The sequence below is a fragment of the Equus asinus genome, chromosome 22 (assembly GCF_041296235.1).
Source record: "Equus asinus isolate D_3611 breed Donkey chromosome 22, EquAss-T2T_v2, whole genome shotgun sequence".
Taxonomy (NCBI): domain Eukaryota; kingdom Metazoa; phylum Chordata; class Mammalia; order Perissodactyla; family Equidae; genus Equus; species Equus asinus.
In genome coordinates this window covers 50,083,694-50,108,898 of record NC_091811.1, presented here as the reverse complement: position 1 = coordinate 50,108,898, position 25,205 = coordinate 50,083,694, and the positions used below count along the sequence as shown (strand labels likewise).

Here is a 25,205-nt window from a genome sequence, read left to right as displayed (position 1 = left end):
ATAATATATAAAATCATGAGGGAAAACAATTATTCTTTTCTGACCATTTAAGGATTTGGTCAAAGCCTGAATTTCTAATGACAGAGCCAGTGCAATAGGACAGAGTGTCAGAAAGGCCTGGAGGACAAGGGCTCTGATCTTACAAGGTCTTCCTAATTTCTCTCCTTTTTGCTTCTGGAGAAGGGTCTCACTGTAGTTTTCACTCTTTCTGACACTCCTGATGTGAGACACCACCCATCTAGATAAAACTGCTTGGTTCTCTCCCTGCACAGATAGGTGGCAAAATCTTCCAAACAACCCTGCAACTTGTGCATTCTCTCTGATCTCTGGCCATAGATGACCCCAGTCTTGCTAACAGAGATCTCTGTAGATCCTGGTTGCCCTTCTGTTTTAACAGGGCTAATTCCGGGCTCATCCCTCATTGATTTCTAGGACTTGTCATTCTGTCTGTAGTTTTGAATGATTAATGGCCCTACTTTTGCTTTTTGAAATCTGATTTCTAAATTCTGTTCATTTTACCATTTAGTAAAAAGGTATATGTCCTCTCATTCTTGGTTAACAAAAAGAAATTGATTATGTAGAGTTCACCACTTTAGGGTGAACTATACATTCTCTGAGCCGGAATCAGGAGGATTGTTCATCCTGGAATCAAAGGACGCCTTTGCCTGCTTCACACAGGCTGCCTGTTAATATAATCTTATTTGGCTGGAAGAATTTTCAGAGATGAAGGAGGGAATACAAGCCTTTTAAATCCTAAGTGCTGGCTTTTAGTTCTCAGCTTGAGAAGCAAGAGAAATCTTCACTCAATTCTCAAATAAGCCCCAATGAATTTACATTTTTTATTTTATATATTTGATTTCAAAATTATTGACTATTGGCTATTATGGAATTTGGTACCTCCAATCTATCCACACATTGTCAAATTGGGGACAAGAATTACTATCTTTCTTAATAAAGATTGAAGAGACTGCTTTTCATCACTGAGTCTTTCCTTTATATCATGATAATCACATATTCACTAATAATTCAATTTACTAAAAGAACATCTTTTTATGGCTACTTTCAGCCTCTTAAAGTCTTCCCCAAAGTTTAGGTATAATTTTAACCCAATCTGAAGACTTTCTGGGCTTAATTCATGTTCTCACTTAATTGACCATTTTTTTCTTTTACAAAGACTCCGTTTTCTAAGAACAACCTCTTTGAATCTGTCAGTCATTAGCAGATATTTTTTCTTCTTATCCACATTTTTCCTGAGTATTTTATTATGTCATTACTCTTGAGACTCCCCAGTATTTTAGTGAAGCCAAATTAGAGCTCTTAACCATATCATATTATATTTAACTTATAAAATATCCGTACCTTCAACTGTGCTGCATGTTCTGCCAGAACTTACCAATGCTTAGGAAATACATTTTTAATTTATAGATTCACTTTTTAAGAGGCTTCAGGCATTTTGAGGATTACTGACATTTCAAAAGTAAATGTGGGGCTGGCCCATGGCGGAGTGGTTAAGTTTATGGGCTCCACTTCATGGCCCGGGGTTTCGCTGGTTCAGGTCCTGGGTATGAACACGGCGCCGCTCATCAGGCCATGCTGAGTCAGCATCCCACATAGCACAACCAGAGGCACTCACAACTAGAATATACAACTATTTCCCAGGGGGCTTTGGGGAGAACAAAAAGAAAAAAAAGATTGGCAACAGTTGTTAGCTCAAATGCCAATCTTTAAAAAATAAAAAAAGTAAATGTCCTAATTAATTTTTTTATATATCCCGTGACCTAGAAAAGGGAACAGTAAATTAAAATGTGTTGAGCACCTTTCCTATTGTAGATACTGTTCTGTGTGATTTACATGTACATATATATATATACACACACATTTTTTGATTGAATGAATGAATTTTCTCTTAATCGTCACAACAACCCTACAGACAAACACATTTTTCTTCATTTTACAAATGAGAAAACAGGTTTATAAGAGTTGATTTCTAAAGTTGATGTCACTGGCAACATTAAATAATGTAGAAAATTGGAACTCAAATGGTGATTTATCCTACTATTCTTTGAACAAATATATATTGAACAACTGCTATATGCTAGGCAATGTGCCTGGAACTAGGAATGTAAAATCTCTATAGTTAAGGAGTTCATAATATAGAGGGGAAGACATTATAGCAGGTAGTGAGTGTTTCCTCTAGCAGAGGCAAGAACAAGGGCAACTTCAGATGGGCTGGCATGGGCAAGAGTTACTGAAGGCTTTGCTATGCATGCAAGAGTGGAGGTTGGTCTTGTAGAAGCAGAACTTTGTCAAATGGAGAAAATGTGTGTAGAGTGAATTCCAAGATGAGAGAATAGCATACACAAAGACTTGCAGGCTTAAAAAACCATGGTGTGTTAGGGAAACATAAGTTATAGCTGGAGTATAGGGGGTCTGTAGGAGAGCAGGGGAAGATAAAGAATATTTATCAGCACTTAATAGCAATATAATATGGAGGCCGGAAAGAGGGGAGTGGAAGATGTCTTCTTAGTTTCTGACTTAGGTTACTAAGGATCCAATTAATACCATTAACTAAGGAAGGAGATTAGGACGAGGAGTCATGGATCCTCCTGGAGGCACTGATAACTGTGCAAGCTGCTGTCTGTCATTTGTCTTTGTACTGGACCAAAATTGACACACTGGAACTAGTGTGTCATTGAAATAGTCTCAAAAACCTACAAAGCAGAAAGTTATACCCCTTATCTGGTCATATCATTATTTAAAAGCCCTTGTGGGACAGGAAGTTCCTCTAGCTACCATTTCTGCTTATCCTAATCTTGAAAGAAATGGAAAACCACTGGTCACCATAAAGGTATTTCCCAAGATGAACTTCTTTAAGTGCCTTCAAGCTCCATGTTTAGTGGGGTTTTTTTAGTTCTGCCACCTCGTCCCACTTCCGTTTCCAGTAAAAAATATTAGTATTCTCTCTAGGCAAGGTCTATTTATTCATATGGCCAGAAGCACTGCCTCCATGGTGGTTTAGAATGTCATTTTCTGAACTTTTATCATAAATATGCTATTTAATTACTCATCTTGTTGCACGCTCCTCCTCACTCCAACTCAGTTCTCTATTTTCTTAGGTCAGTTTATTCTCATTTTAATTGTGATGGCAATTTTGGCATATGGGTCCAGGGAAAAGCAACAGGGAGGCTTCTCAGCTACTTTTAGCATTGTACGCCTTAGGCTGCTAAGTGGCCCAGGAAAAGAAGCTCACCGTGTGGTCCACCCCAAACATGAGAGCTAGGATCCCTCTTACACAAGAGTTGGGAGGCAAAGGCCCAGACAATAACAAACTATTTGCCTGGACTTCTCCTTTGAGACCTCCTGGGGGTAGCTATAGTCTCAAGAGGATCGTAATGGTGGAATTGAGTGCTCAATCATCTCTTGATCATTCTCATAGGAGATACTTTTCAGGAAACATTTCAGGGAGATACAAGAGTACTTTCATTTTCAGTCTAAAGAAGAAAAGTCTATGGGAACTTGTGACTGCAAATCTCTAAATCATGTTCTTTACCCCTTTTGAATTCCAACTGCCTTTAAGAAGTTGATTAAACTGTGGAGTCTCCAAGAAAAATGCTCTCACGCACACAACTGTTCCTACAATATTTCAGAGATGCACGGACACTCTGAAACATATCTATTGATTCCCTACAGGTCCATGAACCCCAGAATAAATATATCTACCATAAAGGTTTTCCACCCAGAAAAATGATGCTTTTCTGCTGTAATGTCAGGAAATGATGTATTTAATAAAAAAAATAAGGGATTAGAGTATACAGAAGAGAAACCAGCTTTCAAGCTGTGTAAGATCTGAACTTACTAGAGGCACATTTTAATCAAAGCATACCTGCACGAAGACAGCCAAGCTTCACAGAGGCTGAAGCTTTCTAAGAGAAGAAGTGACATGATTTAAACAAGGCTGGTGAGTTTGTTCACAATGTCAGTGAACCAACCTCCTTCCTAAAACAAACTTACTCTACAGAATAAATAAACAATACAATGCTGTATTATATTTTCTTTCCTGTGGTCATAGCATGCTGGGAAAGCAACAGAAATATTGCGGCTAACTGTTGAAATTATTCAATAGTGTCCTGCTCCTCTTCAGTAAATGTGACAGGAATCAGAGTCTTACGTTATAATGAGACATTTTCCCACCACTCTAGTCTACAATAGCACACTTTGTTCATTGTGCTCCTGTGGTCATGGATGTAGACTTCTTTCCCTTAACTCACTAGCACTGTACTTTGAGAATTCAACATACGTGTATCAGCAGAATTCTTCCTTCTTAAGATCTGCCAGACATTATTGTAACTCATAGTTTCTTTTTGCTATAATGAAAGCTCTATCATATTTCTTTGTTTACAGTTTTATTTCCATATATGTGATAATATTACTGATAATTGTTTGAGACTTTGAGGGGGTCTAGTAAATAACACTACTCGTCACATCTGAATCAACTAAGAAACAAGACAGAGTCTGCAGATGGAGGCTAAAATATCTCCCTTATTAATAACAAAGCAGATATTCAAGTAATTGGACTTCCTAATGCAGAAGCAGAGTTAGACAGACAAATAGACTTATTCCTCTGTAACTGGCATCACAGCACAACCACAGAGCCTCCCCGAACAGGAGTAGAACCTACCCTGGAGAAGGCTACTCACAAGGGGAAGGCAAAAGGAAAGGAATAGAACACATGTGCTCGGTTTCACCTTCTAAGATCACCAATCAGACAAGCCACTCCAGCTCCCATAAGATGGTGTGAATGAAGGAGAAAAGAAAGGTCAGTGGTGTGATGCTATTACAGTTCCATTCACATGGAAGGAAACAACAGGAATATGGAAGAAGTGATTCCCCACCCTACCCCACCCCTAACAGTATTGACATTGTATTCTCTTACCTCATTAAGTCTATGGTTAACCAGGGGTGTAGTCTATTAAGACAGTCCTACTTCCGCTTTCATGTGGCTGCTCTTCCGATGCAAATCATTGCTCTGTTGAGAGGCTCTTGGAAGTTTTGGGCAGTTCTATTTTGCTTGCAGATGGTTCTAAAATGAATCAGAACAGTAAGTTAATTAAATCAACTCTGAAGCCAGTTTACCCCCCACAACTGAAAATTCATTCCTTATTCTTTTCTCCTTGCCAAACTGTATTCAGCTACATTGTCCAGTATAACAGAGGTTCTTAAATGACGTCAAATTACATCATTAAATTGCAATAATAAATTGGAGGTTCAAATATCATGATGTGTGCTAACTACTTTATAAACTATTGTTAATTTAAATGAGATGACAGCCCTTTGACTCTTTAAATAAAAAACCCAAGGAGTCATGTGTGGTTATTTATTTTATTGCTGTACCCTTGGCAGAAGAAAATCAATGATCCTCTTCTGGTTTAACTTGCTTATCCTCACAAGTATGTATACCTTTCAGAAAACAGAAAGATATCAACTTAAATATTATCATGACTGTAATTAAGACCACCAATAAAAATTACATTTTAGAGGTTCAAGATGAGTTTTAGAGCACATAAGCAACAATTTCTGATGTCCAGTCTCAGAAGAGTCTTTGTCAGAAATAATATTTTCTAGGACATGTTTTGTGGTACAGAATGATATGATCTTATTTGCAGCTACAGGAGAATGAATGTTTTCTTCTTGTTGCTGGTATTTCTTCAACTAACAGTTAAGAGGACACATGATTTCAAGTCCAGGTGCTAGAATTCAATTAGCACTGATGGAAAAAAAAAATCCTGAGAAGGTCAAAACATACACTATGAAAAAGTGGGGGAAAAATAAGACTTTTAACAAATGGAATATGTGACATGTAAAGTTTCACACCTATTCTATAAAGTGCAGTACACGCATAACTTAGTAATATTATTTAAGTAGACATTTATCACCTATGTATAAATGTCGAAGAGCTAACAAGGTCATCAGAGACAATTTCTCTTCCACAGTGGCCCACCAGTTCAGACCATCCTCCCTGGACCAGTTCTTCTTCAAACACAATGAAATTTTTTCTGTTATTTGCCAGAGTGATTCAGTGACAAACATCGTTACCAACCAACAGAATGAGGTAGGATGTGATTTTCAGAGTATTGTCCCATTTATTTATACAAATGCTTGATTGGTTAACCCCTAATGGTAGTTAACAAAGCACTAGATGCCAGGTACCACAGAATATTCTTTCTGGTACGATGAACCACTAATAAGCATTTATACTCCTGTAGATCCTAGTGATTCCTCAGGTCCAACTTCAGTTTCTTCTTGGACAAATCCCAGCTGTGTGGAGTATAGCTCATTGACTTCTCTTGCCCAGACTCTGACCTCAGCCCCAATGTGTCCACTGGGCCCAGAATTCCAAGCCACATCTTGGGTTAAACAGCGCTCTCTGCCCCTCCCTGCCCTTTCTGAGCCCCAAAAGGAGAAGTTTCAGGTATAAGTTCTGGAGAAGCATCCCACAGTAGAGATGATGGGAACAACCTACTGCCCAAAAACTGCCTTGACCTATCAGGAAATCACGAAGAGGAAATTCAGGGGTAAAAGGAGTGGCAGTAATGGGGTAGGTATCTTCTAAAATTAAGATAGGCAACATGATAGATTTAAAGACATGGAGAAGAGAGGGGAGTTTAATCAGAGATGGCTGAATGGCAGACACTCCTCACCAAAGATGAGAAAGAGAGCGGGAGAATAAAACAGGGAGAAGCAGAAGTAAGTGGAAAAAGGGAGAAAAAGACTAACAGAGGGGGGAAAGTGAGGGTGTGTAGAAAAGGGAGTGGGAGAAGAGAAAACGAAGAAGAGGGGTTGGCAGAGCTGAAAGTTAAGAAGGAATATGCCAACCATCTATAAGCATCTGAAAGTGGAAGGGATCTGATATATCTTAACTCCAAAACATAATGACTTCCTAAAAGTTACGATAGTGAGAAAAGAGCATGAGAATTCTGAATGCTCATTCTCTGAAGATGGAAAAAGAAAAAGACTTACCCCTGGAAGCAAAGGAACGGCTTAAAATTCTCCGAAGATTATTCAGTAAGATTGAATTTGTGTGCTGCTCATAGCTTCCCTTTTCTCATCCGGAAAGCTGGATCCTTCCACCCCATGGCGTGTAGCCCTAGGTTCCAACTGCACCAGGAAAACTGTCTCCTGTTAGGAAGCAGACAAGAGCTCACAACCAAGCCCCATCTCCAGCATGCACCGCATGGGTGGGTGATGCAGCAGCAGAACCCCTGGGAGAGTGAGTCTGGAGAGAGGTGGGATGATTGGGAAGAGCTAAGCATGACTGTTTCCAGAGGTATGCAAATCATTTTTACCTAAAGGACAATCCTGAGGGTTAGAATATTTTTATTTTTCTCTGGAAATTCAACCCATTTATTATGTTAAATAGGTACACTAAGACGGAGGATTTTTTTCTTCTAGAAAAATACGTCTTCAAATATTTCTCAAGTGCTTCCTAAATATGCTTATCCGTAAGCTGATAGCCACCATACCCTCCCCTCAAACTCTCCATTCTTCAGTCTTTAAACCTTTGTTCATTAGACATGGGTTATGGACCCAACTATCTTATTTTTCACCTCTGACTACTTCTTGGTTAATGGCTAATCCCTCAATATTGAGGTCCGTGGAGCAGATGGAGGACTTCACTTGAGACCTGATCAAATCTGAGTAAATTGTAACCATCACTTCCTTAATTTTTGATATTATGATTCTATGTATGCAGCCTATGGTGAACCTGGCATTTCACTGCCCGATAACACTGCCAATTACATAGAGTTTATTAAAGATCCAAAATATTTACCACCACTCATCCTTCTTATTCTTTTATAGCTGATTTCTGGGCCCAAGTGAGTAACTTACATTACCCTACAGCTAAGTTTCTTCTGCTTTTCCTGTCCTCCTTCCTCAAGCAGGCCCCAGATGGTGGACCTAAGGAACAGGAGCACAGTGACAGAGTTTATCCTCGTGGGCTTTGAGCAGAGCTCCCATTCCACTCGGGCATTGCTCTTTGCTGTCTTCCTAGCCCTCTACAGCCTTGCTATGGCCATGAATGGCCTCATCATCTTCATCACTTGGACACACCCAAGGCTTAACAGCCCCATGTACTTCTTCCTTGGCCATCTCTCCTTCCTAGATGTTTGCTTCATCACCACCACTACCCCACAGATGCTGATCCACCTGGTGGTCAGAACCACATTGTCTCCTTTGTCTCTTGCATGACCCAGATGTACTTGGTCTTCTGTGTGGGTGTGGCTGAGTGCATCCTCTTGGCTTTTATGGCCTATGACCGTTATGTTGCTATCTGCCACCCTCTTAGCTATGCCCAGATCATGAGCTGGCATGTCTGTATGGGACTGGTGAGTACTGCCTGGTTCTTTGGGCTGATCAATGGCATCCTGCTTGATTACATGACATTTCGTGGTCCATTCTGTAGAGACAACCACATAGAAAACTTCTTCTGTGAGGCCCCCATCGTGATCACTCTCTCTTGTGGAGACCCCCAGTTTAGTCTGAGAGTGATCTTTGCTGATGCTATTGTGGTGCTGCTGAGCCCCATGGTGCTCATTGTCATCTCCTATGCCCGCATCCTGGCCTCCATCCTCAGCAGAGCCTCCTCCTCAGGTCGGGGAAAGGCCTTCTCTACTTGCGCCTCCCATCTGACTGTGGTCGTCTTTTTCCACACCTCAGCCGTGTTCTCGTACATGAACCCCCGCAGCACGCATGGCCCTGACAAAGACAAGCCTTTCTCCCTCATCTACACCGTCATCACCCCCATGTGCAACCCCATCATCTACAGTTTTCGAAACAAGGAAATGAAGGGGGCCATGGTGAGGGCCCTTGGGAGGACCAGCCTGGGCCAGACATAGTCTTTGTAGCCAGCAGCCTCCTGGAATGGAAGCTCCTTCCTCCAACCCTGGCAGAAGGGTAACTCTCCAACACTGAAAGGCTCCAGGAAAGGGCATTCATAGCTTCCTTTATACTAGCATCAGACCTGGAAGTTCCTACTGATGCCTAATGCTCATCTGTCTGACTTCACTTCTAGCATTGTTTTCTCTTGGACTTTCCTCGGGAGAATTGGAGACTTTCCTGAATTTTTTCCTTCTAAGTTCTCACAACAGGATCTGATAAATACATAAGTGCACTTAATTCTATTTTATTTTATTCGTGTAGTATTTTTACATGCTACTCCCAGCCTGAGTTCTGCTTATACATTGAGGAGTAAACTCTTTTTCTCTTTCAATGTATCACTTTAGCCTGTTTTTCTTTCTCACATTCCACTCTCGCTTTCTGAATCTGCCCTCAGCCAGTCCATTCCTGTATGAGAAAAAGTAGGGGAAGAAGTAAGAAAAAGGATGTTAGGGAGCAGTGTTGACCTTAAGGAAAGTCAGTTAGATAAAAGAAGAAAAACCAAGGATCAGCGGCCTGAACTCCATCTTCTTAGCCTCCACTAGCCCATGAAGGAGGATTTTTTGTGGCATTAAATTGCCAAAACTGCATCCAATTTATGTTTCTGCTTGTGTGTTGTTAGGGATGGGCAAGTGGGAGAGGCCAGGGTGTCAAATCTCTTCCCTACATTCTCTAGTTTCCTTAAGTAACATGACTGCTTGATCTTTCCCTTCAGATCCAAGTAGTAAGTGCTTCTACCAAGCTTCTCAGATTATCAGTTTCCTTCTCTGTTATCCTTACCTCAATTTAATTTCTCTCTCCCTACTGCCTTCCTTTCTCTCAACTATCTTTCATTTCATTCAGCTCTAACCTATTCCACTTTACCTCCTCCTCTTCAGTGGATCCATTTCATTCCCTGTGCTTTAAGGAACACCTCTCCACACTACCTCCACCATTGCAGAAGCCTTTCAATTTGCAACCCTGATCTCTCTGGCTTCTCTCCGTAACCAAACCTAGCATCCCTTGAGAGGGCATTATATTCACAGCTGTTTTCTTTCTTTGAAAATTGCATCTTTCTCATGCCCCTTTCATGACAGAAAGGAAAGAAAAGAGAGAGCCCATTAGGTTCTGGTGTTACTCCCGTAAGATGAACGCACCTCATTTAGGATGCCCTCAAACAGATCTACTACCCTTGCCACATCCTGAACATCACGTACTACCCTCTGCAGTGACTTAAAGCAGTAGCTTCAGTCCACAGAGCTCTAATCTTTTGAGTCCAAATGGGTGAATCTCTAGATATCAGAGGACATGTGACAAGCACTTCTTAGCGAGGAGGGAGAAATGAGACGTCACTGTAATCAAGAAAAAAACAGTAAGCGCAGAACCTAAAGATTTCCATTATCAAAGAAAAATTACACCACGCAAAGTTAAACAGGCAAGAAAGACTTTATTTCAGACTACTGCATTAGGAGATTGAACTCAACTCTGCTGAAGCAAGTGGCTGCAGAGTTTTTACGAGCTTGGTAGGGGAGATCGTAGGCCACCTGGACGTGGTCACTGGTCTTACCCAAAGGAAAAGTAAGCTTACAGGTGGTAGGTTTACAAGTTGGAGCAAGGCGCCCACTGAAGTTAGGCTCCTACCCTGCCACAGAGTCTAGGAAATAGGGGTGCTATCTTCCTTGAGGATTACATGTCAAAGGGATGGCTCCCAGGTCCTTGAGAAAGACATTCCTCCCCCTCCCCCCCACCCCTGTCTTAAAACTGGCAAGAGGCTTCTAAGATTTATACATATTTCAAAGGGGCAGAGAAAGAATTTGTAATTACAAGTTTTCCAAAGTAATTGCTCTGAGAAAAGGGAGGTCAGGGGCCTACAGTCAAGAAGAAACCTGTCTGAAGTTTAGTCAAGTGGAAATAGGAATATTAAGGCCTTCTTGGTCACCATGGAGAACAAAAAAAGGTTTATTTTTCCCCCTAAGATCTCAGCTTCTCCAAGTTAGAAAATTCCTGTCTCAAAGAATCTTTAAAAGTAAAAAAAAAAAAAAAATAGTGAAGGAAAGAAGAAAGGAAGAAAGGAAACAGAGAGGAAAGGGTGCTTTTTAAAAAGTTTTCTGAGAAATAATATCTTAGCTTTACACTTGCCCAGCACTGTTGCAGGCTGACATCATAAACAAGACACAGTTCCACCTTTCAAGTTCAAAGTCTACTAGGGCAGACAAGAACCAAAAACGGTAGCACAAAGGGCAAACATTATAAGAGGCCTATACAAATGCATTGGGAGGACAGTTAACAACAGCAGCTCACATTTATTAAGCACATATGTTCTAACAGCTTTGCGTTTAATCCTCGCAAAACCCTTGACGTACTAGGATTACCTCCATTCTGAGATGCAGAACTCGGGCTGAGAGAGGTTAAGTAAAAATCGCTCAAAATCACGCCGCATTTCAAACGATGCAGCCACGATTCTAACTCGGGTACCTGTCCCTGAGCCTGCACTCCTAAAGAGGTAATCGAATAACTGTCCCAAGAATGGGGCAGGCTTTATAGTGAGGAGGTGATATTAGAACTAAGCCTTAAAGAATGAACAGTAAATTGCAAGGTGGAAAACGGAGGGAGGGGATGCTAGAAGCCGGGGATAAGTAATTCCACGCAAGAGAACTGCCTTCGTTGTAGAAACGGTGCGTTCAACATGGGTGGGAGGGAGTGAGTAGGGCCAGGAATGCGGGAAAATCAGGCTGAGTGACCTAGAACTGTCTTCTCAAGGGCGAGCACTTTCTCGTTTGTTGCCCTGGGCTCCAGGAACCCTGCTTCTTCCGCACAAGAAGCCGCAGCCCCGGCCGCGTCCCTCCTGCCGGAGCTTCTGCCCTGGGCCCTGGGCCCGGGAGGCACACGAAGAGCCCCCAGGGACCTCGAAAACCCATGTAAATACAATAACCAGGAGCCACCCTGAAGTGCGCGTCCCTTGCCGGTCTCTTCTCATTTCCAGATACAAAGTCACCTGTCGCCGGGGGGCGCCCGACCAGGCTCCATGGGCCGAAAATGTGGGAGGAGAACCCAAGAATTCTATCCATGGTCCCCACGCAACCCGCCTTCACACCGCGGCCTGGCCCTCGGCTCCCTCACGTCTAAAGACGACGGCATGTTTCCCGGCCCAGTTCGGCGCCGCATCCCCCATCTAGCGAGGAGGCCCTGGGCCCTGACCTGGTGACAACCGAAAGAGGAGCTGGGCGTGGTCTGCGCGAAGAATCTGAGGCCAATCCCCAGCCTCTCGGATCGCCGCCATGGCAACCAATGAGCGCCTGCTCCTCGGTCCCCCGCCCGGGCCGGATCGCACGAACGCGACCGCCTCTAGGAAACACCAGCTATTCTGGGAGCCTCCGCGGCCACCCGCCCCCGCTGGAGATGCAGACCTTGGGCCTGGGATACCCTCCCAGCCGAGTGGAACTGCTGAAACGCCGCGCCCCTTTGGCGGAGGACGGGATGGGATGGGATGGGATGGGGGCGGAGCAAGGCTGGAGGCAGGCCTGAGCGGAGATCTTTACCAATCACTTCGAGTCACCTAGCTCCCAGCCTTGTCCACGGATCCGTGGCCTAATTCTTTCCACGTGATAGACCCTTTTAACGAATTGCATAATTGTTGGGCTCCTCTTCCCTCTTTTGGACAACGGCAGTGTTCTCTGAGCTTCCTTTCCTTTCCTGTTACCCACTTCAGGAGGCCTTCCCTGACCCCTCCCCCTTTCTGGGTTTGCTAGACTTCTTTGAGTTCCCTTCATAACCTATGCGTTTTCCTGACGCTGAACTCTTTCTTATTTTTCTGTCTTCTCCACTAGTCTGTAATTCATTTTTGAGTCCTTAGCACAGTCCCTGGCCATAGGAGGTGTTCAATAAAATTTTAAGCAGAATCCTGCTGTACTCCCCAAATAAAAGCAAAGCTGTTCTGATGGGAGTGGAGAGAGAGTGTCCAGAGCCCTGAACTCCCAAGGAAGTCCTTGAGGCACCTATTGTTAGTGACTTCAGCTGAAATATTCAGTTTAATATACAGAAGTATGCTTTACCCAGGACATGAAAATTAAATGTATCTAGAGCCTCCAAGAGCACTCTTAAGAGTCTCATCTTTTGGGACTTCCAATCTGATTACATGTGTTTCTTTTTATTTTCCAGTCTAAAGACCTAGATATCTGCTCGCATCTTCAGATCAATGCCTCACCTTCTTCACCCAGCTCTGGGCTTGGAGGCTGACCTGCAGGGACCGTGTCAACAGTTTCCCTTACCTCTGGCTTTCTATTGGGTTTGGCCAATGAGAAGCATAGGCAGAAGACCAGAGGGAAGTAGGAGTGTGAACTTAGGGTATGCAATCCTCTGGCTCTTGCCTTGCGGGGATTGTGGCAGGCCTACCTGTGTCTCTTTACTAAAGTCTCAGGTCCTGTCACGTGGCCCTCTCTACCCCGTTCTCTATTTCTAAGTTCTGGAACTGCCACCTTCTATTACCTCTTCAGGCTTAGCTCCTCTAATACAGGGTACTGTCCTCCCCTTGTGCTTTCCCTATACCCCAGCCACACCTTCGTAAATAATCCTTCATTAAACCCTCCTCAAACTGTCTTAATTTGAGTACGCCATCTTTTTCCTGAGGATACCCTGATACAAGACCGTTCTTTTTTACTGAGATAATGGAAACAGTTATCTCAAATGGAAACATTCCAAAGGCTATATGATGTAGTAGAAAGACCATGGGCTTTGAAGTTAGACAAAACTGGGCCTCCTGTCATTCAATCATTCATTAATTTGACAAATGTTCCCCTATTAGCTGCAGTAGACATTTTAGAGAGTGCTGTGGCCCACAGCCCATTCTCTGAGAACCTTCTTCTCTCACAGGGGTGAGGCCTGGCAATCGAGTTAGCACCAAGGTACACTCACCCCCCACCATCACCACAATCAATGCAGCTGAGCTGGAGTAATTTGAGTCCTCTTTCCTAGGAGTTTGAAATTGGTATGCTATGGGATGTGAGTCATTTCTCCGCTGGAACAGGCAGACACTCAAGCTAGGCAGCAGTTGTCTTCTCCCCTGTATGTGAAGAAGCAAAGAAACATGATGGGCAGAGAGAATAGGTTGAAGTCAGAGTACGGAGGAAAGCAGAGAGAGAAGACCATGTTTCCAGAGAAAGACCCTGAGATAGTGGCTGCCCTGTTTCGGTCAGCTTTGGAGGCCCAGTTGCTTTCTTGCTCTAGGGTTTTGTGGGATAGCCTTGCATCCTTATAATAAACTGTTTTTTCCTCACAACTATTACAAATGGGTTTCTATGTCTTACAACCAAAAACGTTTTAACTGAGACAATACCTACCTCAGTGTAGTTATGAGGAGTAAACGAGATAAAGTATTTCAGGCACCTAAATCAGCACCTCCAAAAATGTTACTTTCTCCCTTCCAGCTGTAAATAGCACCCCATATGCCCTGAGCATCAGACTTACCTGTTCTTTATACTTCTTATTCGGAATAACAAGCCCATTTGGCTGTTAATGTCTTTGCAAATGTTTCCTCATTCCAGCTTTTCCTTTTCAAAGTGCTGTTCTGTTCATGTTCTAGGTGCCGATGTATTTGTGTTTTGCTATGTTTTGTTTTGAAGTTTTTTGTTCCTCTAAGGATTGAGTTAATCATACTCCTTGGTTCATGACACATTATCATCGGTCCCGGCAAAGAAAGGCCCTCTTGCTTTATGTCTGCCTTTCTTTCTTTTATCCTTACACCCTTTATCTCCACTCCCACTTCCCTCCCACGATAGGCAATTTTCTAATGTTCTTAATATGTATATTTCTGTTTAAAGGTGTTATCGGAAGTTATTTTGTAGGCATGTATTTTTAAATGTACTCCAAATCTACTGAGTTATATGTTTCATTCTGTGTCTTACTTTTTTCACTAAGTGCTGGTTTTCATCTCCATTCACATTGCCAGATGCTACCATTTAATCTGTTACTTCACACTGAGGCCTGGTATTCCCTGGTGTGCACTCACTGCACTGTAACTATCCACTTCAGCGAGGAGCGCCCACGTTGCCCCAACTCCACGCCACTACAAATAACCCTGCACTGAGCATCCTCATATCAGTCCCATTATGGCCTTGTAAAGGATTTGCTTTATCTTATTTGGGAGAGGAATTGCTGGGCTATAGGGTATGAATATATTTAATGTGTCCAAGTAATGCCAGATTGCTTTCCAGAAGTGGTGGAACCAATCTTGCAGCAGTGCAAGATTCTGTATTTCTACATCCTTGAGAACGTTTGTAATTCTCTGATTTCTAATTTTTGCTGGTTTCATAGGTGTAAACTGATATCTCACTGTTAGTTTAACTTGCATTTGATTACTAATGGTTTTGATCAAATTTTCATATGCATATTAGCTTTTTCCTATTCTGTAAATTGCCTGTGACATCTTTTGCACCTTTTTTTCTATCGGGTTGCTGTCTTTTCCTGTTCATTTGCAGAAGTTCCCTGTTTATTCTAGGATGATATTACATCCTTGTCAGTTTTAGACAAAGCACATATTTTCTTCACTCTGCCATCTGACTAGTGACTTTGTCCATAGTGCTCTTCATAGAACATCTTTGTTTTGTAATCAAATTCCTCAGTTTTTGCCATGGTTTGTGCTTTTGAAAGTGTTGAAACATGTGGACTACTCTCTTAGTTATGCCTGCTCTCTGCCTCACATCTCTAAAATCTGATTTCATTGGAGAGGTCCCTGTAGTCATTCCATCCACTTCTCTTCACTGGACTCCAAAGTAATTGCACTGACTGAATTTCATTCTTAAGGGAATCCCATCTTCCTTGAGTTTCAAGCTGTGGAAACCATGTCTTCTAATTATTTGAAGTCAGTCTTCCCAAAGCCCTGGACACACTTCTCACCTTATCTCCTTGGCTATCAGGAAGAACCAAAATGGCATAGTTCCTTTCTCTCAAGATTTCCCTCACTCCCATTTCACTAATCAATTCCATCTTTGTGGGTCAGAATTAGACCCAGAATCACAGTCTCTGCTCTGCCATTTTCTTCCTTCGGAAGGATTATATCACGTTAAATCAACTTCCCCCTCACTTCTGGATTTGGCTTTGTGCCAGTTTTGTGATTTGTTCCTGGGATCTATAATCCACTTTATCTGTTTTGACAGACTCTAGTGCATTTTTGCAATGATATCACTTCTTTTCCTCTCCTCTATCATCACCTAAATAATTCTTTTCTTGCTTCCATTCTCAAGGATATAAAATCCCATACAAGACTCTATCTTTGTGATGTTAAGTGCTATTCTGTCTTTCCTTTTATCGTTTTCCTTTTTTTAAAATTTTATTTTATTCCTCTTACTTCTTTTCATCTCTTTTCTTCTTTTCTTCTTCCCTCTCTGCCCTTTTGCTTCCTCCTTTCCCTTCTGAATTTTACAAGTGCTGAGGGCAAGGGCTGACTTTCTGCAGATCACAGCAAAGCTGCTGCTTCCGTCCCAGAAGAAGGTTCCCCATGAACAAGTCGTGTGTGTCACGTGACTGGCAATTCCTTTCCAGTTGCACATCAGACCCCAGTTCTGTTTCTTTGGAGCAATGTACTGCCCTTTTTTCACTGCTGTGTTCCAGGAGTCCCATCCAACCAGGTCTCTTCATATCTGTGAGATTTGCTTTCCCTCATTGTATAAAATCTCAAGTTCTATTTGTACATTACCTGTATTTTGCGCATTGGTGTAGAGGCCATAAGTGCTGTTTTTCCCAACCCCTTTCTACTTACTTTTTCTGGAGAATTACAGGATGCCACGTCTGCTACTGCTTTTCTTCCAATGTCATACTTGATGTCCTCTGTAGTATACAATTTTGTGGGTCTTCTCAGCATTTTTTTTTTCACTTTTGTCCTCTCCATTTTATCTTGTCATCCCCATTCCCTGACCCCCAGCACATACACATCATTCCCATTTTAAAATTGAAGTCTTTTTAATTCAGTTGACAATGCTCACAGAAAACAAATTTTCCCTCCAATTTTCTGAGAAGCACTCTGTCTTAATACAAGAACATATCGTTATCTCATCATTAGATAGTGAGCAACTGAAGGGCAGGGACCATGACTTCTTGGAATCTAACCCAGCGCCTCCCACCTTCCATGAAACATAGTAGGCAGTTGGTAAATACTTGCTGGCAGTCATGGTTCCCTTTTTGGATGTCTTTTTCCATCATGTTTCTAAGAATAAGTCACTTTCTCTAGAAGGAATTTTGACTTTCCCTTCTTATTCTCAAAGCTAAATCCAAGCCACCATAAGCTTCCCTCAGCACATTGTAACCACTTACAGCAGAGTACGGTGTGTTTCTGTTTAATGGGGGAAAAAGCCTACTGATCTATAATTCAGATGAACAGGATTCTGGTCCTAATGCTGTCATTAACTGTGCAAGCTTGGCATGTCATCCCATCTATTTCTTTAGTTATAGGAAATGACATAATTAATATTTATTCACTTAAGTCTTCTTAGAAGGAGACTAGACTTTTTAATAAAGTACTTCGGAAAGAAAGAAGGTAAATTTTCCCCACCCGGGGGACTAAATGTGAAACTATTTTTCTCAAAATAAGTGGAAGAATTTCCTTGTTATTCTGGAGCAGGCAGGAGGAGGAAGAGAGTAAAAGAAGGAGAGGGTGGAGGAGCCTGTGAAAGGCATAAGCTCCTCCACGGGAACTTTCTTTGTCATCACTCCCCACTCTATTTTTTTATTCAAGTTGAGAGCAAAAATTTTAAAATGCATAGTAGAGTTGTATTTCTTATGGAAACCAGTAAAAGTGTGGCTTTATGTGTCCCAGAGTTGATAAGGAGTCAAACTGAGGCACTTGCAAGGACTCAGGGGTGTGGATACAGAGGGAAGCAAAAGCAAAATAAACCATAGGACACTGCAGAAATTGTATGGAATGTTGTGGAATTCCAAGATTTTGGAATTTGAATTGGGGCCAAATTTAATCAGATCTCTAAGAGACATGAGCAGTCTCTTCAGATATCTGAGTTATATATAAAATGGCTAGATGATCATCACTAAGGTTTCTTTCAGCAATAACATTTTTGAAGATTCTAGTGATAGTGACATTTTTTTTATTTCAACCTCTAAAATCTTAAAATAAAATCTTAAAATAAAAGTAAGTAAAAATATAGTACTTGTCCCATAAAGAGATATGAACAAAAAGATCTGGACATTTAAAGGAGGAAGAGATCACAGTAGGAAAGGACCCATGAAGGAAGGAGCATTTGAGAAGGGCCTTAAGAACTGGTAGGATTCCAACTGGCAGAGACAGAATGGAGTAGAAAGAGTAAAGAGAATGAACAAAGAATCAGATGGAGGGAAATGGGTATTTCTGGGGAATGGTGAATAGCATATTTTGACTATAGGGTTTGTTAACCTTTCTTGGCTTTATATACCCCTTTAAGAATTTGATGAAAGCTATAAACTCAATTTCTAGAAATAAAATCACAAATTCATAATCAAAAAGTTTTCCATGCTATTTCTGGGGATTTCCCATTTACAGGTAGCTTAGGAGAGAGAACAGGGAAAAGCAGCCTTGCTGGACACCCCATGAGAAGCTGGTGCCAGTGACTGAGGCTGCAGAAATCCCTTTTCTGGAGGAGAGATTTGTATCTGACTGCACTTGGGAAGAATGATGAAGAGAAATGGAATCAACGGCCAGGGGGTACACATCCAGTAGACTCATCCAGAGATTAAAAGAGCTGAGATATCTTTAGGAATCATTTCTAGCTGACTGGATATGGGCTGCTAACTGATGGGATAGTGGCTAGAAAATGTACCTGGGAAGTGAAATGTACAGCTAAAAAAGTATGCCAGGGCTTTATTACGGGAGACCTTGACTCCCCCTACCACCAGATTTTATGCTTAATCCAGGAGGTAATGGCAGCATGATGCAGATTTCAGAGGAGAATGAGTGTTCAGAGCTGTAGTTTAGAAAGGTTAATCTGTAGGATTATAGGTGTGTGAGAGGCCGGGCAAAACCAGTTAGGAGTTCATTGCAGTTGATTTTTATATTCTTCAAATAAATTCTATTTATTCAGTTTCCCCGGTCTGCCCCCACCACCCACTATTTGGCAGACAGCCAGGCCTTGAGTAAGTATTTGGTAGTGCTCGCCTAATTGAAAGCCATAAATTCACTTTGAGGGTCCCCTTGTAATGTCCCTATTCCTCGCCAGGTGGCACCATTACGGCATTATCTACAGGGCAGGCTTCCTTCTATAAATAAGCACAGTGCTTCCAAGCAGAAAGGCTGTGTTTCTGAGGGAATTCACCTTCTGGCGACAGTCTAGAAGTGGGGGGGAAATGGTAGCTGGAATAAAGGATTCAAGAGTCTTCCTTTCTTACTTTTGTATCATTTCTTATTGTAGCAGAGTATCTCGGCCAAATTTCTATTCCCAGGCATGTAGCTGGGGAAAGATGCTTAGGAAAACCTGTCTTTTCAAAGATGCAGTTTTCTGTCTGGCAAGAAGAACAGACTTCAGTCTACTTGGGAATGAACTGTTCCTTGATCCTTGGAAAACTTCTAGGTGAGCTATGTTGTTATACATATCAAGCAGGGATCATGTTCGGTGGTGATAGTGAGGTCACATAAAACTGCATATTTATGTTAGAGGCCAGAGTGCATCTCTTAGAGAAATAACTGTTTCTCTAGAACTAATTTTAGTTGTACCAGGCTAAAGTTGTAGCTTATTTCCACGAAGTTGTGTGTGTTTTCATTTTGAGGTTAAGAGCGAACCCTGAGAGATTTCCCTTAGACTGATGAGAGACGGGAGTGCCCGAAACTGAACGAGCTATGATGAGTCACACGCAGTGCTGTGTTGGCCCCACACATCAAGGGCAGCACAAAGTAGTGGAGGGGACCCCCTCACCTCTGTACCTCGGCAGTGGTCTGGCAAACTCCAAGTGCTAGAAGACTTGGAAGTGATGGGAGACAGGACTCTTAGCACATTCTAATGGGTGTCAGTATAATTTGAATTTGTTGAATTGGTGGTAAGTAATCAGATTTACGTGAAGATTTCAGTTCAGTGTAGAAAATACTCTGGAGGTCCCAGAAGGCAACGGCGTATTGCCAGTTCAGTCCAGTACCAGCTCAGGCTGAGTCATTCCTTCTCTGGAAGTTTTCAAGTTAAAAAGCCTCATTACCCTTTAGCTCAGTGATTCTTACCTTTTCACTTAATTCTTACCGTTAAGAATTAAGTTGAAACAATGGATCTTCTCTCTAGAGAATGTACGTACTTACGTGATTTTGCATTCAATTTCAAGGGGCTATAGCCCCCTGAAGTGCAGTGGTATTCCATCCATGGGTCCAGGGTTAGGAATCTCACCTGAAACTCACTCATCAGGAGCGTTCCAAAGGAGAAATGCAAGACGAGAGTGAGGAATAGCGAGGAAGATGGAGGTGGGAGACCAACCTGTGCTGGATCCTTGTAAGATGCTGGTGCAAGGGCCTGAAGAAAGCTGAAGAATCACTTTTTCTGGGGAGATTTTTATCTATTTGGACTTGGGAGGAATAGCTAGAGAACTTCTAGGAGGCCCTGGGCTAAAGGACTGATACACATTTAGGACAGTGGGCATAGGAAGGGGAACTGAAATGGAGTCAAGGGTTAAAGGGCTCAATCAGACCTTTCTACGAGATTAAAGGGTTAAGCTGCCTTGGGATTCACGTCAGACTCTGCAGAATCTGAGCTCCTGGGAACAGCAAAGAGGCACAAGAATGGAGCTGTGTTAGGGAATATCTAGGAGCATCGGCTTCTTCCTCTCAAGGAGGAGGTCCAGAAGGCTATCTTCTCAGTGCCATTATTGTATTATCATCACTACACTCTGAGAAGGGTCACTAACCAAAACCCAAACTGCAATTTCTTGTTCTAGCTGAGAAGGTGAAAAGTGACTAAAACTAACATGATTTCCTTTTCAGGACTCTTGGACTCTTGATGGGGGAAATAAGGGATCTCCTTCTCTGATGATCCAAATAATAGAGCAATGAGTGATTCCAATCTAGGGTTCTTTAAGTCAGAGACCTGGGTTTAATTCCTGGTCCTGCCAAGTACTAGCTGTGCGACCTTGAGCAAGTCTTGGAGTCTGTTTCTGAAACTGTTAAGTGGAAATAATAATCGTGCCTACTTCCTATGGTTGGTTGTTGGGAGATAAAATCGGGCACAGTGCCTGGTACACAGTAAGTGCACAATAAATGATAGCTGTCATTGTTGTTATTGGTGCTGAATGCCAGAACTATAACAGGAATCTCTCTCCTAGCCCTCAGGGACACTTCCCCACTAATATACTTTAGCTCTGCTCTCTAGGGCCCCAGCATACATGCCCCAAACACTGCACAACTCAAGGCTTCCTCTGGTCATCCTGTGTGTATGGGGCTGGGCCCCAAGACCTTTTTTGGCCCATAATTACAAGACATTTATGATGAAGAGGCCCATGTCAGCTTGGGAATCTCATCATCCCCCCACTTGACTATCCTGAAGGATAATGGTTCTTTAGATAGGAAAGGAGACTATAAAAAAACAGTTTCTAGAAACTTCCCTAGGTAGTTTTGTTTTCCTAGAAGAGCCAGTCACCATCATCATCCCCTCCCCATCCCAAGAGAACTATAAGAAAACTAACATTTGCACAAGACTTCCTAGGGGTCTTAGCTATTTTTCTCCCCAACAACTTTTTGTCCTCATTTTACACAGAAACTAAGTCTCAAGCAGGAAACCAAGTTTCAAGCAGTCATTCGGTGTTGGAACAGATTCAAGCCCTGATCTGTCATTCCAGAGCTCTTTCCACCTCTCTGCAGCAACCAACAGCAAGGATACAGACACACACACACACACACACACATACGAGCACATACACATGCTTACTCATACATACACATGCATGCACACACCCAGCACACCAGCTCATTCTTCTCCCAAATTTTGTTTGGGGCAGCCTTGGGAAATCTCTAACGCCCAAGGGAGCAGACCAGAGCTGATGTCAGTCTAAGCTCCCTGGGGAACACCTTACCAGCATTCTCCACTAGAGGCCTGAGGCAGTTATTGTGGTTTCCTTTGTGATGTGTCACTCTACTCCCAGAGATCCCCGGCAATCCCTCCCAAATAATACCACCTCCTTAACCCTCCCATAGAACAGGTGGCATGCCTGCCATTCCAGGACTCAGATTTGGAAACCATTTCCCAGGGGTCAGGTGCTTCACTGCAAAGAAGTCTCTTGTACATCTTGAGTTCTGGCTACTAAAAACCCTTGTTAGTTTGTTAGTTTGGGAGTCTCAATACATACTCTCCCCTTCCCAAGTCCAGCTTGAGGGTCAAGGTCCAGGACAGAAGGGAAAGCAGATAGAGTTGGCATTGTGTGTCCCAACCTGGACAGGGATGGTTAACTCCTTGAAACTGGAGGCAAGGAGAGAGGAGGGAAGCCCTGGTCCATGCAGTGGGCCCAGAAGCCCCACCCTGACATGCCCCTAGTACCAGTCAGCAAGGAGGGGAGATGACGCCTCTTTATTAAGGTTCACACCAAGGAAAGCATTGAGAAGGAATACAAAGAGGAGGAGAAAGGGCACACAGAGTCACCACTTGAGGTGGGAGGCACATCATTTAAGAACCTCAGGACAGCCACATGCTCCATGCCCTGGTTGTGGGGGGAAAGAAGAAAAGAGAGGAGAAAGTGCCATGATAGCCTGGGGCTCACAACAGGGTCTGAAGCCCCCTGAACCTAACACGAGAGCCACAAGCCCTGCCCCTCAGGGCTCACACACTACTACACAAGTCAACACACATAACACACACAGGACATTATGGAGGCAACACCGAGAGGCAGCGGGCAGGGACATATTGACAGAAAAAGGAACTGAAGTTAAGCAGGTATAGCCAATAGAGAGACAGTTTTTGGCTGCGGCCCCAAGAGTCCCTCAAACGTCCCCTAAATCTGGGCTGTTGCTGAGCACCCTCAAGTCTCTGCCTGTGAACTGGGCTCTTTGTTCTCTAAGCCCCAGTGAGTGGATAAAGCAATCCCAGGTGAAGTCAGTGACAAGGCAGGATCCGCTCTGCATGCAAAATCCTAGAGGTTGAGCTATATTGTCTTCATGCACATTCACAGCCAGCTCCTCCCAGCCCAGGGGCCCTTGAACCCCATTCACCCAGATTCCTAGGGCTGCAGTTCCCTCCTCAAGCTTCCTTTACCAATCAGCAGCCGCAGAGATCTGTGAGGGGGAGAGGCTTCTGCAGAGCGCTGAATATCTTGGATTTCAGCAGAAGGGTAAATTTTCTGTTGCCAGAACAGAATACCCCCAATTCCTTAATTCCTAGGTAAATCGTTAAGAGATTATTTGCCATAGTCCTAGATAAGTCCTTTTTCAGAATAGAAAAAGCAGGATTTTATTTACACAATTCAGGGGTTCTCCTGTTGACGGGGGAGGGGGAAAGGGCAGGGTAGGGGATGGATGGGAGTCCAGAGGTGGGGCGCTTCCTCTCCCGGAACCTCACCTTTCGCAGTTTGCTACATCTCGCTTGGTTAGGCAGAAAGAATTCTTGATGCTCCCAAAGTCCTTCACCCTATAATCCTTCCTTGAGGGAGTCTCTCTCTGCCTGACCCACAAGAGCAGCGGTCGGAGTAAAGCACGCTGCACAGCGCAGTTCAGTCCCTTCCGTCATGCACTCGGAAACCCAAAGCCAGCCCAGGAAAGTAGCGCCCCCTCCGAGTCCCCTCACAGAGAGGCCTCGCCCTCCAGCTGCAGCAGGGTGATGTCGGGCAGATCGAGGGGCTCCACAAGTGGCCCGTCCCCCACAAGGAGACCAGCAGAGGGGCTCTCGGGGCGCTCACAGTGACTAGTGGGTGTGGCGGACCTGGGCATCTCCTTCTCTTCTTCGTCATCGTCCTCCTCGTCCTCAGGATCGCGACCCAGTAAACCGCCGTCCCCGATCCCAGGCGAAGGGGTTTCCGTCTCTTGGGGGACCCCCGGGAAGCTCCCCTTGCCGCCGACCACGCCCAGGCCGCCCTGGCGGGGCGCGATGGTCATAATCCGGCACATGGAGACGATGGCCCGCTGGTTGGCGCACACGTCGTCCGAGAGCACCTGGATGTGAGAGGCCTGCTCGTCCAGGGCCCCCCGCATGGCTCTCACGTCCTCAAACAGGGCCTGCAGCTGGGCCTTCAGGTGCTCCATCAGTTCCTTCATGCCGCCGTTGTACTCCCCGGAGATCACGTCCCCCACGGCAGGCACGGTGGACACCTCCAGAGGTGCCGGCATTTCGCCGCCGTCCTTGGTCATGATCTCCAGCAGACCGTCCTCCATTGAATGGCAGAAACGGGCGGCGGCGGCTGTGGGTCCGGTCCAGCCCGGCGTCCCGGGTGGGGGAGGGGGTGGGGAGGGGAAGAGGTCCTCAAAGGGGCGAGGAGGAGCCGAGGGAAGAGGAGGCTCCCGAGAGGGGCGGGGAGCCGGCGTGAGGAGTCGAGTCCCGGGGGAAGGGCGCGGGCTGGATGGGCGGAGGCCGGGAAGCGCCGGCGGGACGAGTACCCGGCGAGAGTCCCAGGGCCAGCGTCTCTCCGACTCGCCCCAGGGCGAAAGCGCCCTGCCCTCCTCGCCTCCTGAATTGCGCCTGTGTCAGCACCGCCCTCCGGCCGCCAGAGCAGCAAGTGCCGGCCGGTTCCCTGAGTCACAAAAGCGCTCGCGGAGGGGCCCGGGTGGAGGCTGAGACCAGCAGCGGGTCCGCCTCGGGACTCCCCCAGCCATCAACGGGCAGCGCCCGCGAGTGTGGTCGGAGCGGCAGGGGCGGGTCTCCCAGCCGCGCCGCGGATGCTCCTCTGTTTCCAAGGCGACGCACAGCACGTAAATGACGTGTGTCTCCATAGCAACCAGGAAGTAGAGAAAAGGGAGGATGATCTGGAAGCTGCAGTGGGGTTCTGGAGTCTGAGCTGACGGGTGGGGCGGGCGGGGAGGGGACGCTGCAGTGACCTCAGCTGAGGCTGGAAAGAGCGTGTGGCTGCAGTATTTAATAGGGAAGCATGAGAGAGCAATTTGCTGCATAAACCCTCAGGTCTGGGAGAGATCGTCCCTCCACCAGGCTGGAAGTATCCTGAATAAACCCTGAAGTGACTGCCTTGGAAGGATTTTCACCCGCCTGCAATCCTTTTTCAGAAGAGGGCGCTACAGCCGGGTCCTGCTTCTCTGTCCTCCAGCCGTCCGCAGGAGAGCAGAGAGGGTAGAGAGGCCGACGCTAATAATCCCAGACTTGAGCTGGGGCACAGTGGCGCCCTGGAGCCGGCCCCGCCCGGCGTTGGCGATG

The 25,205-nt window shown here is 44.4% G+C and overlaps 2 protein-coding genes across 2 annotated transcripts; one reads left to right on the top strand and one right to left on the bottom strand.

Moving 5' to 3' along the window:
- Positions 1-7,947: 7,947 nt before the first annotated feature.
- On the top strand, positions 7,948-8,894 carry OR10AD1 (olfactory receptor family 10 subfamily AD member 1). The gene is given in 2 exon segments (XM_014850123.3): positions 7,948-8,215; positions 8,218-8,894. Coding segments are annotated over 2 exon segments (945 nt in total).
- A 13,514-nt stretch (positions 8,895-22,408) lies between these two features.
- CCDC184 (coiled-coil domain containing 184) lies at positions 22,409-24,813 on the bottom strand. Its single transcript, XM_014850041.3, has one exon. The coding sequence runs from the start codon at positions 24,212-24,214 to the stop codon at positions 23,627-23,629; it is 588 nt and encodes a 195-aa protein (XP_014705527.1). The 5' UTR covers positions 24,215-24,813; the 3' UTR covers positions 22,409-23,626.
- Between the last annotated feature and the right edge of the window lie 392 nt (positions 24,814-25,205).